Source organism: Strongylocentrotus purpuratus, unplaced genomic scaffold (genome assembly GCF_000002235.5).
Source record: "Strongylocentrotus purpuratus isolate Spur 01 unplaced genomic scaffold, Spur_5.0 spur5_contig_865, whole genome shotgun sequence".
In the NCBI taxonomy this organism is placed as follows: Eukaryota; Metazoa; Echinodermata; class Echinoidea; order Camarodonta; family Strongylocentrotidae; genus Strongylocentrotus; species Strongylocentrotus purpuratus.
Genome location: NW_022145574.1, coordinates 201,169 through 217,431, shown reverse-complemented (window position 1 = coordinate 217,431; position 16,263 = coordinate 201,169). Strand labels below are relative to the sequence as shown.

At 35.8% G+C, this 16,263-nt stretch overlaps 1 protein-coding gene across 1 annotated transcript; it reads right to left on the bottom strand.

Annotated features, from left to right (window-relative positions):
- Positions 1–718: 718 nt before the first annotated feature.
- Positions 719–14,000, bottom strand: LOC763692. Its single transcript, XM_030973081.1, has 10 exons — positions 13,915–14,000; positions 12,633–13,038; positions 10,199–10,246; positions 9,520–9,731; positions 7,730–7,819; positions 6,219–6,369; positions 5,471–5,653; positions 3,698–3,994; positions 1,722–1,924; positions 719–1,338 (listed from the first exon to the last, which is right to left on the bottom strand). The coding sequence occupies exons 2-10, from the start codon at positions 13,003–13,005 to the stop codon at positions 1,186–1,188; spliced, it is 1,710 nt and encodes a 569-aa protein (XP_030828941.1). The 5' UTR covers positions 13,006–13,038; positions 13,915–14,000; the 3' UTR covers positions 719–1,185.
- Between the last annotated feature and the right edge of the window lie 2,263 nt (positions 14,001–16,263).

Below are 16,263 nucleotides of genomic sequence, written 5' to 3'. Positions count from 1 at the left end.
TGCATTTATTCTACTTTTACTTATTTTCCTCTGCAAGAAATACCCATAACCACAGTACTTCACTTCTAAATGTCCTGAAACGGATTAATTTTTAGCGAAGAAAAACAGTAGACCAATGAAAACAATACAGTGACCTTTCAGTCTTCTGTTCTAAATACCCGGGCCACTACACATTGCTTTAGAAATAAGTTTACGTAACATTCATGATCCAATATTCGTGCATAAAAGAGTTGATCTCTGTTGATTGCTCAAATTAAGCCGATTAATGGAACAATAAAAAAAATCTACAGCCCTAACATATAATAGCCTACTTAGAAGTATTATTCTTACATAATTTAAATACATTAAACCACACCGTTTCATTAAAAATAAATCATATTTTTACTGTTATTTTCCTTAAAGTTAATTTTATCACCGTTTTATGAACTACTACACCGTGAGTCCCAGCTCATTCCGACAATCCTTTCTTAAACTTAAAGGGAAAGCAGAGTTCTGCGAAATGTGAAGAATTTAGTCAGCTCGTTCTCATTCTATTTAGGCTATTTCCATAGGGGAAATATAAAAGTGTATCGTAGGAAATATGAGTTGAAATATTTATTTATTTATTATTATTTAGTAAAATAGGACCTCTTCTACAACCTCCCCTAATAATTATGTTGCATGTGAATTCGGTATTTAATTCACCAGCCACCATCCCCACCCCACCCCCCTCCCCCCTTGATGACACAGGCCTGCCGATGGTTTGACCCATGTAGCGTAGGCCTACTGAGCTAGGTTAATCATTAATGTAGCCCGGAATAGTCATCATAATGATAATGAATCAGTTTAGTCTTCCTAAAAGTCACAAAAATGTGTATGGGACCACACAAAATGTGTGTGATCCAGAACCTCAGCTGTATTACTTGTCATTATGTTGAAAATGAGGATGTTAATTTGAAGAGACATCTTCTACAGGATACACTTATTCTATGTCACCCTTTCATAATAGCATAACAAAGAATTTTAAAAAGTCACAATTTTGTTCACGTTTCTCAAAACACAAGCTTCTTGTTTAACCTACGAACGATAGCACCTTCCCGTACGATAAATATATAACTCTACTCTACCAGCTATGGTTTGAACTATGTCACTGTTAGTGGTCGTTATCCATTGAAGACGTTAAATCAAAATATGTGCTAAATAACCTCACTCTTTTTGGTAGTAGCAGAAGTTGAGGTTGACGTTTTTACCGTTAGAGTAAACGCCTTGGTAAGGGTGTACTGAAGACATATCGTCGTCGTTACTCTTGTCTTCAGTGTCCCAATAAAACCATTCCTTTGAAACAGTCATCCCGTCCACCTATACGAGATACAAATTGTGTAACGTAAGATGGAAATGAAGAAGTACTTAACATGTAGTAATATTAACAATGATCATACTGATAATAAAAAGGATATAAGATTTGTTGATGATGATGATGATGATGATGATGATGATGATAATGATAATAATAATTATAATAATAATCTTAATAATCAGAAGAAGGAGAAAAGGAGGGAAAACAACAAAAGTATTATAATAACAAAATACAAGGCGTTGCGAAATTATTCACATGTTACTACAATGAAAACAGTTTGTTGGGTTTGTGATGTTTGTTTTGTTTTTTATTAGGGGGGCTTTCTATAGCATTTAAAGTGATACATTTTTTGTGAGATATCTTTGTGAATATGTTTCATACACACCTGCTGGCAATTCTCGAACTGTGAGAAGAGGTAGAAGTTATCATCGGTGGGTAGGAAGATGCCCCGGTCAGTCACACCATCGCTACGGCAACAGAAGTCATATCGGGTGTTAGCACCGAACTGTCCAGACGGCAAGGTCCCACTATTCGAGTTCTTGTTGTCCTTGTCCTCATCATCCCAGTAAATCCAACCTTCGGTGAAGGCTGAGGGAAAAGGTGGAGAAAGGTCAGATAAAGTTTAAAGGTCAGATCAAGTGCAAATTTCAGCTGAAGGTGCCGAAAGGTCAGGAAAGGCGAAAGGTCAAATAAATATGAAAGACAACTCAAGACAAAAGAGTGGATAAAACAAAAGATTACATAAATGAAAAGTCGCGATCGAGAGCGAAAATTAAGATACAGGTAAATGGTGAAAGGTGATAGAGTGACTTTCTCACAGGCCAAGCCCCGCCGTACGAGTTCTAATTGTTGCTCTTGTCCTCGTCGTTCCAGTATATGTAACATTCATTGAAGGCTGAAGAAAAAGGAAGGGAAGGTGATTTAAAGGCGAAAGGTCAATGAATTAAAACAAACCTAAAAGGTCAGAAAATGGCGAAAATTAATTCCAAGCAGGCAAGGTGCCACCATAAGAGCTTTTGTATCCTTGTTCCCATCGTACCAGTAAATATAACCTGCGAAGGCCGGTGACATAGGTGGTAAAAACGTCTGATAAAGATGAAAGGTCATATAAAGCTGAGAGGTCACAAAAGGTGGAAGACAAAAAGCAAAAGGTCGTTCAAGACAACAAAAAATGATATAAAAGCGAAAAGTAAAAAACGATTTAAAAGCTCAGCCAATTCTTAAGACAAAACATCAAATAAAGGCGAAATGTCTGATGAATGAAAGCTCAAAGGCAAAAAGATAGCTGGTAAAATTTCGAAGGCAAAAGTGTGATTTTATAGCAAGCATGGCCCCACCGTAAGATGCTCTTCATTATCCCAGTAAAAATAGCCTTCTGCGAAGTCTGGTTGAAACATTAAGGTCAGATAAAGGTGAAAGGTAGGAAAACATGTAATGTCAGAGGGAAATGAAAGGTCGGATTAAGCTAAGATGTCAGCTAGATGATACATGTATAAAGTATAATTATTATTGCGCGAACCTACAGCTAACAAGCTTTGCTTTCAAGTAGGTTCGTTTTTTTGATTTCCTGTTATTAAATCATTTTGCATTACAATGACTAAAAAACAATGTCAACAATATTTCAATGCTCATTTCTGTTATATCATTACGTTTATTATTGTCTGTTATTGTTTATATTATCTGAATAGAATTGAAAAATAAATTCGCTCTGTACCAACAACAAAAAGGTCAGTAAAGGTGAAAGGTGAAACAACAACGAAAGGTCAGTAATGCCAAAAAGATCGGATAAAGGCACAAGGTAAAAAGTCAATCAAAATAATGCTAAACTGTCTGTGATATTTATTTTCAAAAAAGTGAACTTCAATTCGTAACTTATATCTATAAATGTATTTTCTTATCATATTTTGAAATTCTGCATGTAAAAATCCATTCTTGTATACATAATAATGTGAACGATATTATTTAATGAAGGATCCCTGTGGAAGGGGAAAAGAAATGTTTAAAATATAAAATAATGCTAAACGAGTTATGCTTCTGATATAATAACTCTTCAAGTTCAGGTCAGCGCTGTATACACCAATCGGATCACGATGATAAAGATTTGATTTATACACGCCAGTAAACACCAAAGTCCATATCGACAAAAACAATGAAATATGAAATTTAAAGAAGAACCTTTCGGCAAATGCTACATTCTACCAAAATAAACATAATTATGTATGAGGTCGTGTGCTTAGGTGGACGCGTGTGTGTGATGTTGTTAACTTGTGCTTCTATCGCAAAATTGAATTGGATGAACATCAAAGTCATATACCGACATCGTAAATTACTTTAAAATTGTACAATATCAACGTGAACTACCTGCAGGGCAACTGTCACCGTACTTGAAGATGCAGTAACTCCCGGGCTGCCAGGTCCACTTCGATCGCTCATCAACATTCGAGACGGTCTTGATACAGAAGTTCATCTGCATGTTACTGGCATAATGCCCTGACATGTGAATAGGATCGCTCCAGCCGTTTTCACCGTCCTTATCCTCTGTATCTTGGTATCTAGATCCCTCGTTCCAGGTGAACTCCGTGTTGGGACAACCATCGTCGGGTTGGGTTAGTCCGTACATGCCATCGGGCCAGGTCAGTGGAATCATCACGTTCGGGTCTGGAAGAAATGAAGAACCGATCGAATTCTATCAAATTCATTGAAATTGATTTGTAAGCAAGCTAGAGATGCTTATCATGTTTATACACACAAAGTTTGGCCAAATTGGTTTCAGTTGGACTAAATATAGCGTATATTTCTTTGTTTTGCATGGTCCCAACACTTCCTTCTTGACATAGTCCCATACCCTTTTTTAACCAAGAAGCGTGTGTAATTAAGGAAGCATCTCGTAATCATTTTTCGTCGCAGTCCTACCCGTTTAGCCGTCTGTCTTGATTGAGCCTAACAGGAGTGAGACTCCTGTCAAAACGATCGTCACGTGGGGGCAAACAGAGGGTTTAAGTAGAGGTGTCATGTACGAGTGGTCTAAGCACTTGACTTGCAACTCAAAGGTCGTGGGGTTCGATCCCCGACACGGCACTAATGTTCTTTCCCAATGCATTAATCTACATTTAATTGCAACCCATACCAATTAGGAGAGAAATTGGGACCAGGTCGGATGCTGAGAGCATTTGTGTTAGTATTTGCCCTCACGGTGACCAAAAAGTAGGAATACTCAAAAGGGAGTGGATATGGTGCACGTTGTTCGTGAATGAATCCGATGCCCGGGGTTATAATACAATTATGTAAAGCGCTTAGAGACGGCATTTGGTATTAAGCGCTATACAAATCTGGATTATTATTATGTGGCAATAATTGTAATGAAAGCCTTGTAAAGAGCACGTATCGTCCAGCTCTGGCACTCATGTCGCTTGCTTTAAAAACTATTTCTTAATAAATCCGTTGAAATCTCGAAGTTGGACTGTTTGTAATATTTGCAAATATGAAAAACAGTATACAATCAAACCTTAATCTTAGTGGTCACCTATATTGCACCCCTAATGAAGGAAACATGACTGTGTTGAAGAACCTGTCTACAAAGGCCACCCGTTTACAGTGGCCAGTTTTTGTGTTTGCCTTCAGTGGTAGTCAGGTTTGTTGGTAAAAAAAATATACAAAAAAATATTCGGCTACTTTCGCGTAAATTTGCTGAAAATTTAGTCATATCGGCAGTTTTAAGAACTGAATAGAAATCTTGAAATATCCCTGCCAGCAGTATTATTATCTCCAGGGAGTGGGGGGGGAACTTGTGTCCTTCGGCAAGGTGTTTTATCTGCATTGCTCCTCTCTTTCTAGGTTTTAAATGCCTGTAGGATGCAAACGCCATTTAAGTATGAGCATGATTGTAAGCGAACGAGGCGTTATTCGCCATATTGTGCCCAACTCGAACCGGGTTGGCCAATCTCTTCTAATCGATGGCACGTACTAGATGACAACTATAGATAACATATATCGCGCATGACTATAACACTGTCAGCGGTTGGGTCGGTCACGTACATTTGTAACGGTTGGTCTTAAGCGGTTTATTTGAAAGATTATTATTATTACAAATTTCGAGTGCAAAAAAGAGAAAAAGAAGAAGGAAACAAAACCTACTCTTGCTGTCCTGAATCTCTTTCCACTCCGCATAGCCCTTCATAGCCGTCAAGACATTCTCTGCAGCCGCCGCCCTATCCCATGATGCCGTGCAGTGCTCAGAATCGATGTAATCCTGCATCCGGGTCCAGTAATCCTCACCAAATATCTCATGCATGTCGACGAGTATCAAGCTGATTGGCTCTGGAAAGATTTGATTGGATAAGAATAGATTATTTCATTTAATTTCATTTAATATGATTAATTTTGTTTGGTTCGATTCGATTAAAATTTGTTTAATTTGAATTGATTTGGTTTGAATGATTTAATTCAGTATGATTTTATCTGATTTTACTTGAACGACTTTGTTTTAGTTTGTTAAATTAGATTTTATTTTAAAGATTTGTTGGGAATAAATGGATTAGATGATATTTAATATTTGATTTGATGTTCATCTATTCCATTATGAGATATATGATATGTATCATAATCACGGATTGAAATGATGTCCTCATCATATAAATGTTCATATAATAAGAATTATATTGAAACAAAATAATGATGCGTAATGGAAAACGGTAGGCCAACGGTGATGAGGAAAATCAGAAAGTAATAAGGAGGAAGAAATTATTTGTAGGACAGAAGTGAGAGTATCATGAATAGCACATAAATGGCTTGTTAAAAATGATCCTTACAAAATAGACAAAATAACAATGACGTAGGTACATTATTTACATAAAATCAATAAAATCAAGATTCTATTTCTCACCATTGAGGCTAGCGCTTCCAACCCTGTAGGAGGAGTAGAGGCTACCGAAACTGGAGCCACTCTGCATGCCGGCATTGAAGGTATCCATATCAACCGAAAGCGAGGAACTGAAGCCCATATATGACCCTCCAGAACTGACACTACCGCCGACCTGTGATCATAAGATATCCATTATCATATTTGTATTACCCTGTTACTATTATCATTGTTATATTATTCTAGATAGACGGCGCTATATAAATGCATATTATCATCATTATATATTATTATTATTCGTATTAACTGTAGTAGTATAAGTAGTAGTAGTAGTAGTATAGTAGTAGCAGCAGCAGTAGTATAACTTGGAACATAATAACATTGCTTTAACCACTACCTTTATTTTTTTTCTTAGTGGAATCCTATGATCCCTGTGTTTCATCCAACAGTGGAAAATTAAGTTAATAAATAAATAAATATCTCTATAAATATATCTCTATAAAAAAATGGATTTCCCGGCGAAATTGGCGAGTTTGTCATTCGAATTCATTTACTTTGCATTTAAGTTAGCGCAGATCGGCATTGCCATGCCAATTATCATTCAATTTTCCCGTTTGGGTATTTAATTTAGGATTTTGGTCGAAGGGTTTCATTGATCTGTCATTTAATTAAGAAACTGCTCAACGAGCATTCAAATTATTCTTTACTTGTCGAGGCGTCATTTTTATCATTTAAATTAACACCTGACATTCGTATTCGAAATATTTTTATTCAAGTTAGGAATGTTAGGGGAAACAATGCAACACATGTTGACAGTTTTAAAATAATGCAATTAAAATACATGATTTGCCATTGGGGTCTATTTTGTTATTCTACTTATTCATCATGTTCAAGACAATGCATATGGGTGTAGTCAGACATTAAGTAAACATGGCAATCTACAAACATTTTTAGACCATCAAGTCCGTAGATGGAATTATTTTTTTCTTTCTTTCTAAACAATCAAACTGAAATGTAACTGAAGTATAAGTGTATAAGTGCAAGGAAAAAAAATATGATGAAATACACTGTACATGAACGAAACAATCTTGAAAGAATGAGATACAAGAAGTGTGTAATCAACTAGAAATGTATATTGACCATCAATTTAAGTGCACAAAGTGCTAATTTGTATGCTACAAATTAATTAGAATGCTAGAAGTACACCCTCGCGATGTCAGAAAATGGTGTTGCGCCAAATCGAATGACTAAATAGCGAAAGAAGCACATTGTTTATCAATTTAAATGAAACATACATAGATATTAACGAAAACTTCATAGATTTGAAAACTAGAAAAGGGAATATAAACCCGAGATATACCCGACAGCAATAAAATCGTCGAATTTGAACGCAAGACAAATTAATTTCAATGAAAAACTTGCGAATTTGGCGGGGAAATTCTATATAAACGTAAATTTAGATGAATAAATGAAAATATATGAATTAATTAATTAATAAAAACACTCCTATTTTTTCTCTTGAAATGTAGTCTTACATTTGTTGAAGCATACGAGACGAAGTCCGTCCTGTGCTCCTCATAGTTCGAACCCTCCCTGGTTCCTAGATCCACCTCGGTGACGACATGCTGTCAAAATAAAGAACACTCAAATTAGTTTCCCTCGAAGTTCAATTCAATATATTTATTGGTCCAATGTCATTCAACATGGATATTTGGTTTGGTCACATGTGGAGTTAAAAGGAGTCACGCGTCAGTTTCCATGTGCAGAAGGCCATAATTCACTGACACCAGACTTGGTGGGAAAACAATTAATGGGAATACAAATCTGCACACAGCAAACCCGCTGGCTAGTCAAGAATGACCCCATTATCTCTCGGAGAGTCTAGCTTCGGATCCCGCTTCGGGTCGGGTTAGAGAAAAGCAAAGCATTACATAAGGTCGAATGGTCATAAAACTCAAGGCTAACCCTGGTGATTGACAATATACAAATAATGAATGGTTATGAGTTCAATAGTGCGAATATGTTCATGAGTTGAAAGATTAACATTCTATTCAACGAGGCGTCAGCCGAGTTGAATAGAATTAACGTTAATCTTTCAACGAATGAACATATTTGCACTATTAAACGAATGAAAAACATTCATTATTTGTTTTATACAACATCGGAGAAGACCTAATAGATCGTTAATCAACAAATTATGCTTTACTCCTTATAAAGATAAATTAAAGTTCGAGTCAAGCCTTTTCGATTACATGCAGATTGCCTTCGCGTCAGATACACGCAGGGATACGCGCACATGCAGCAGAGAGATACGCAGTCTGCATATAACCAAAAATGCACGGCGCATATAACCAAAAATGCACGACCGTGCAATATACCATCTATTGAATATCATGTGACCAACAATCGTCCAATCAAATGACAAGGATCCACGTAGGTGTTGTATAACACCTGTTATTGGGTAAACACCCGAACGGTGTTGAATTCCCCATGAGAGCTAACCACTGAGTGTCTTTATAAAGGCTCGGACAAAGTTCACAAAGAACATAAATATGATACGAAACATCATGGATACATTTTCGTGATGACAAAATACTCTATAATAATGATGATGATCTTTAGGCTATGGCTTCTTTAGATTTCCTTAATTACGTGAGTTAACTCTAATGCGTATTTTTTTTTTTTAACTATTAGACATTTATGATAAACATTTATACGTCATAAATTCATACATTTAACAAAAGTAGCCACTGCTTACTGAACAATGAACGTCCTATCAGCATTTGTAGTGTCGTCTATTATTGGAGTTAGTTTCCACAATAGGCTACAATTTTTTCCTTATAATATTTTAAAGAAATTTCTGGAATTTGTTTCGATTTCATTGATTACAACTTTTGAAAATTTATAATTTTCTTCTTTTAATTGCAATATGATCAAACTTCCATTTAACTGTTTCATTTATGTAACTGCCTTCATTGAAACCAACTGTTTAACAGGAGCGAACTTTTCATATGAAAAAAATGAGATATTTAATGGCGTTTAACATTTCAAGTAATATAAGCTTATGTATATTTTTTCAAAACCAAATCTTTGTTCATTGTTTGGTATGCACCCAAATTAGAGATTTTAAAAACAACTTTTATTAAGCTGAAATAATGTAAAAGTGAGCTTTGATAACGTGTAAAAAGGAAAGTGATTTTCATCGTTTAATTGTTCTGCAAATAAAAATAACGCCGAACAGACGTGAAATTTAATTTCGCTTTGTTTTTAAACCAAATAATGAAGAAGAAAAGTGTTTATTTTGAAAACATATGGTGTTCCTTACAGTTCCCCAGGTATCGAGGAAAGTCATGTAGTCATCCTCAGCGTAAGCCGTTGGTAGACTACATGCGGTTGAAACGAATCCATTGTTGAGGGTGTATTTGTCAGGACCTGCAAGCTCCGTCAAGTAACGAGCGTTTCCCATGTTTGATACGGTTTGGTTCGCGTAGTAGATGTAACCCTCGCTGTCCGTTCGCGCTTCAATTTGTTGATAACCTGAGAAAAGTAATAATAATAAAATAATTATGATAATAATGATAATAATAATAAAAAGAAGAAGAAAAAAAAAAGAATCGTATACAAAAAAAAATCACAATAGTGAGTATTACGCTAATGTCTGGCGTGCGTGTGTGTGTGTGTGTGTGCGTGGTTCTTGCTTAAATTTTAAACTGATTTAATTCCCCAAATCGTTTTTAATCGTAATTTATTAATTGTACATGTATTAAGTAAACTGAATTGCATTTTGAGAATTGTTAGTATTGTTTTGAATCAATGAATCAAATCAAATTTAAAAAATACGGGGAAAAAAGTGTGTGTGATTGTCTATATCCCTTTAATAATATATGGCCTACGTATTTACTGATGACTCATATTGTGTGCTGCATATAATACTTTTGCGATTTATTTCTCATAATTGCATTACAATCTACGAACATTATCATAATAATTTGTGAATTACTTACGGGAGCTTGCGGCGAATTCAACACTAGCAAACAAGTTGCTATATCCACCTGAAAAGAAATGAAGGATTGTTATAAGCATGTGTTGTTATATGAATGATATAAATACTGGTGTATTAGGTTATTCGTTATTTTTACAAGTATCATTGAATGATTAATTGATCAATATACTTATTGGTTAAAGGTAGGCATACGTTGTCCCATTTGCAGGCCCAACAAATAAAAAGTTTAAATTCCAACGGCATTTGAAAGAAAATACTAATTTCGATCTCCCTCAAAACAAAAGGGCTTGATAATGTCTTTTGTGGAAAATATCCGTTAGTTGTCGAATCGAATTTAGCGAGCGCGCTCGTTTAATTAAATAGGCTGATTTTCAGACCCTTGTACCAAATGGTCGTACGTTTTGTGCAGCGCAAAGATCAATCAGTTTAATTTTGGTCATTTCAAGAAGTGGGTTATTAATATAGACAAAAGCTCATGTACCCTTTACAGCTCATGTTATGTATGTTATTACCAAAGAAGTCAGTTAATCACTCAATAGTGTCTGACAGTGAAGTTTAGAAAGTAAACGAGTCTTCTTGCATAATTGGAATACTAGGGAACTGCTCACGTTTAAATTTCACAGATAGGACATATTCATAATTCCTGCAAAGTTCTACAACATTTGGTGTTGGCTGCAAAAGGGATACACTACATCAGTTATCCATTTCTCGAACCATGCGACAGAAATACATTGACGATTAGGATCGAAGGTGAGTAAGACAGTTATATCTTTGACAGAAATGATGAATTTTGTGGTTCGTGCTTCGATCGAACGCGCATGCCTGTTTCTTAATTACACTCTAATTGATCAAACCTCTGACCTATGACCTATGAAAAAGAGATCAAAATTATAAGACACTTCAAGAGACTATTTGCGAATGGGTATATAAAGGTAATTTGTGTCATTGAATGTAACACAATTATTAAAGATGGGACCTGAATAAGTTGCCTGTTTACCACCTTCTGCGTTTTTATCATTTACAATGAAATACAGTGCTTCTTGATCACCTTTTATAATGTAAAACTGTATAACCAAGGAGCTTTAAAAGTGGAGTGATATCTAGCTCATTCCCTCTGTACCATCTTCGATGATCAGGCATGTAACTGGTAGACAAAAGATTCGTACCTAGCTACAAACTAACGGCCACTTTGAAAGGGGGTTATGCTTTTGTAATGACAATTACTTTTCGCTACCACTCGTCTAATAATACGAGCAGTACATAGTGTTCACCTTTACAGGAGGCAAGTGAAAGGAAATGGAGCAAAATTTCCTGAAATATTAATCAAAATTATTTGACTGGGCATGTGTGGGCACTAATCTGACACGTATTAAACATCATAAATACTTAACTTGAACAAATAAAAAAATATATTTTCGTGAGCCGGAAGTAATCGGAAACGTGTCAAATTGCAGGTTTTAAGATTTTAACATTTTACTGCTTTTAACAAATTAAAACTGCTATTATACAATGTAAACACTTTTCTTGACACAATTGGGCTTTTTATTCATATTTTATTATCTGTTTGATTTTTCTCTCGTTATTTCATATAAAAAGTGAAATATTAACGATATTTCTTTGTGGAAAAACTAACTTCTCGAGCATAGATGTTGGAGGCTTCGAACCTCGGACATGAAAGGTCACAGCACACTTGTATATTGAATTGCGCAACCTTAGAAAACGGCAGCTGCTTGAAATAATTTGTTGCCAGTTAGGACTCCTGCTCTTAAATCTCTTTGGTATAACCCATTATGCCCATCGAAACGACGGCTGCATAAAAATTATGCAATCATTAATATATGCAACCGGTACAGTCAATTATGATACACAGGTGGAAGTATTCTTTCTTTATATTTATTCTCTTCCGAAATTAATATATACTTTATGATTCATACAGGCATATACATAAGCTTATGCTTGCTTAACCGTTAACGGGATTTAAGTCTTCTTCCTTGTCTTGTGTTCTTAAAAATCATTCATGATTTATACAGCACATGATGTGTTTGAATATTCTGAATACATTTTTGTATTATTCCTTAATACTTCTCGGTACTTTACGTAGTTTTTAGATTCTTTCGATTTTGATTAATAAACTTCCTATGCCATCATATTTGTAAACCGCATAGAGACATGACTTTGTTTTATTATGCGCTTCAAAAGCATAATTCACTTTTTGTCATTATCATTATCATTATTATTATGATAATCATTATTATTATCATCACCAAAATTATTTTCATTATCATTATTGTGAGTACTATTATCATCGTTACTATGATAATATCGCTTTCTCTTGTTATATACATTTAATGATTTAAACAATCATGTAAATATGAAGGAAAAAATGAGTAAAATACATAATTGCTAGACTTTAGATTGAAATTGAAATAACTCACCACCAACATCCACCTGAGATGAAAGCTTCTCGGCATAACTGGAAGTACCATGAAAGGTTGTCGCTGAAGATGAGGTATAGGCGGCGTCCCGAAGTACATAGTTAACTTCGTCTGGGATCTGGTACTTTCCATCGTTAGTGATCTTACCCTCGTCGTACGTCATGACGAAGACCGACCGACTCACCAGGAGTCCGGGGTCGACGCCCCCGGTGGCCATGTCGCCCCCCTCAGGGTTCCCCTCGATGATGTTATACCCGATACCCAGGAAAGTGACGCCGCTGGGTATCGGTCGCTGCGCAGAACACTTGTGCGCATCCTGAAGAAGTAGAATCACGAGAAGGATGACTGGGGTAGACTTTTTCCCGCCAAACATCTTGGCTCTTCTGCGGAATTTACCTTGAAATAGCTGACATGGGAGAGAAAACGAGAAGTTGACATCGAGCAAGGATTTATGTTTTTCAATCAACAGGAAAGAACGTAAAAAGGGATGAAATCTGAAGTAAAACAACAAACTGACATCGAGCAAATAGTTCGGTTTTTCAATCAGTAGGAAAAAATAAAACTATTATTTTAAAATATAAAATAGAGGAAGACGTTGACATCGATCGACGATTTGTCTTTTGAAATCAATAGGAAAGAATGAAATTATTTGAAATGGGATATAAAACTACAATTTGAAATCGAGAAAGGATATATGTCTTCTAATCACACTCATTCATAAAGAAAGAGTTTTTTGTTTTTAGGTTCGCAATTGAAAGGAAAATTAGCGATCAGTCCGGCTCAATCGCATCAAGAGTGAAGATATCTAGAGCCTCGGCTTTTTTAAGAGTGGCGATTGGTTCACATCAATTATATAATGAATTAACATCGATGTTAATTACAATTATGTTCATAGAAATAGGCAATTCTAACAGTGGAGTTAACTGGAGACAGATCACTGAAGACAGAATTTACCAATGGGTCTTACGTTGACCGGGTAATAGTATAGTTGTAAAGCGCTTAGAGACATTTGTATTAAGCGCTATATAAAAATTAAATATTATTATTATTATGTATTGATTTACTAACAGAGATAACGATATTTATACAGATCTAGCATAATCACTAAAAAGGGAAGTCAAGATGACTTGGAGGTATAGGCCTATAAAGTTGCTGAAATCCATAGGCAAATATCTAAATCAAGAGCCAGCTCTCATGAAGCACTGAAGTATAATAACCTGAAATATTACCAAAGCATTGGTGACAAAAAACTGATGAATTATTAAGGTTCTAGACGACTTACCTCTGAACTTCCTTGCGTCGCAAAGGTGCGCCCAAAGACGATTTCTGTGAAGAAACAACCCCTTTTATAGGACTTGGACCGCAAAATTCGTCCGGGCCGTTCAACCCGTTAAGCTCGTCATCTTGATGAACCAATCATGAGCGCCTATGCGTCGACCTTGAGCCCTGAGAAAACTCTGTTACGTAACAATATGCAAACTGTAAATATACCGTTAACACATACATTATTCATACCCTTACTAAGTTTGTACTTTTTTAAGTGTGTGTCAATTCGATTTCTTGATACTGTGGCATATTAACCCATTGTATATGGGAACCGGGTGGTCCCTGTATTAAATCTATGGGAATGAGAGAATTCAGTAGTTAAAGGGTTAAAGCTTACATCTAAAACTATAAAACAAAGGCTCTAATCCAACCAGTTCACCTTTCATTCATGAGTTACGAAAAATAGAAAGACATGCAATTTACGATGGGTATGAATAATTTGCTTGTTAACTATACCTAACGTGTTTACTATGTGTGTCAGCAATAAAATATTCTGTTTTATATTTCACAGAGAAAGCAAACAAATGCAATTATAGTGAGCAATGCACTTGCTATAACTGAAAATATTGTAAAGCTGAGACCGAAGTTTTGCTTTTCATCATTTGAAAGTTTGCCCACCATCCATTTAATATGCTCAAGATTTCGCATTCGTTGTGTCAGGGATATGTGAGTTGTTGTGTATAGACTTTTTCGCTCCGGTGTATAATAACCGTTTCATTCAGAGGAGACGCTATGACTCAGTGGTATAGAGCAGTGGTCTCGTAACTAGGTGGTCCCGGATTCGGAAGTGCTCTTTGGTGAGGCATTTATCCTCATTAATAATTCTCTTGGAGAGTACTTCTAGCTGTCGCCCCCTATTTGCTCTTTTCAAGCATACACATGTTTCTTAGCAGTCATGTAAAAACAAACCATCATCTTAGGTGATCTTTATGAAGCGTTTTAGGCTAAAGAAAATGAACATCAGAAAAGAGCTATGGATCTTACTTTTTTACAGAAATTACTTAGCGACAGGCGAAACGAGAGAGCTAATAATCCTAACCGTTTCATACGTGATGCATTTTGATGTATTTATTTCATTGAGTAATAGCGTTTGTTATTCATGCCAATGTTATAATTGGCTTGATATTAGAAATAAATATAAGTGAAATGAGGTCCCAGTTGCCCCCGTATTGGTAGTTTTAAGAGACTACGATGGTTTGCAATCCCGCACCCGTATATTATTTTCACTTTTTCACGGCCATTACGTGTATCCCTTGCTGGAACTAACATGACCTCCCATTTTCAGCGACTCTCACGAGTGACACTTTGATAAGCCTTGCTTATTCCCAGCTGGCACTCCATTCTATAATCTTTTTGCTTTAAATATGAAATTGGAGGGGCTTGTCAATTGCAATTAACCTTAAATATTGCATCCAACAGCCCTATATTATTTTCACTTTTTAACGGCCATTACATGTATGTCTTGTTGGTACTAACATGACCTGCCATTTTCAACGACTCTCAAGAGTGACACTTCGATAAGCCTTGCCTACTCCCAGCTGGTACTCCATCAGCAATTGCAATTAACCTTAAAAATCATCGATTATTTTCCAGGCTCTCATCTTAAAACAGCTGGGAATTACATAAAATGTGTGTACTTTAACTATAACGAATTGTAATAGGGTATTGTTACGTAGGGGTCAAAATGAGATAGCGTTATCGGATTTCATTTTAAAACTATACTTTGTAAATAAAAGGGAGACACAATATCCATGGACACCAACAAATTACTGGTTTATGCAGGGAAAAAATGGTATTTTGCATTAGGCAAATACCACTGCACAAAAAAAGCAAACAGTTAAATACAAAACATGGGGAAACATTTTAAACAATTGATTTCAAAATAGAAATAGTGTTTGAAATAAATATAAACAACATAATAGAACAATAAGCCTAATTCTTTATTTAGCCACAGGTGCAGAGGATAAGTCTCCTAACTGTGAACCACAGGGTACGGTGTTCGAACTCCTGCCACGGCACTGACGTCACGACATTAAGCTAGAATTGCCACACTCCACCCAGCCGAGGTAAATGGATACCTGGCAGGTATCAATTTCTAGAGCGCCGAACAGCAGTAATCCTAAAACAGGGGTAATATACCAGTGGAGCGTGCCAGGGGTGCCTGTGCGCCAGACATGAGGGCTTTACAATAACCCATTTTTGTTTTTATCATTGATATTATAACATGCATACTTATTGTTTTGCGGTGTTTTATACACTATGTGCAATATCACATTGTGAGTTTACGTTGAAGATAAAACTAATT

Excerpts from the sequence above, each read along its gene's own strand:
- LOC763692 (XM_030973081.1), bottom strand. The coding sequence starts at position 13,005 with ATGTTTGGCGGGAAAAAGTCTACCCCAGTCATCCTTCTCGTGATTCTA. Across the intron at positions 10,247-12,632 it reads ATCTCAGGTGGATGTTGGTG|GTGGATATAGCAACTTGTTT; the intron begins GTGAGTTATTTC and ends ATTTCTTTTCAG. Across the intron at positions 7,820-9,519 it reads TCCTCGATACCTGGGGAACT|CATGTCGTCACCGAGGTGGA; the intron begins GTAAGGAACACC and ends TTATTTTGACAG.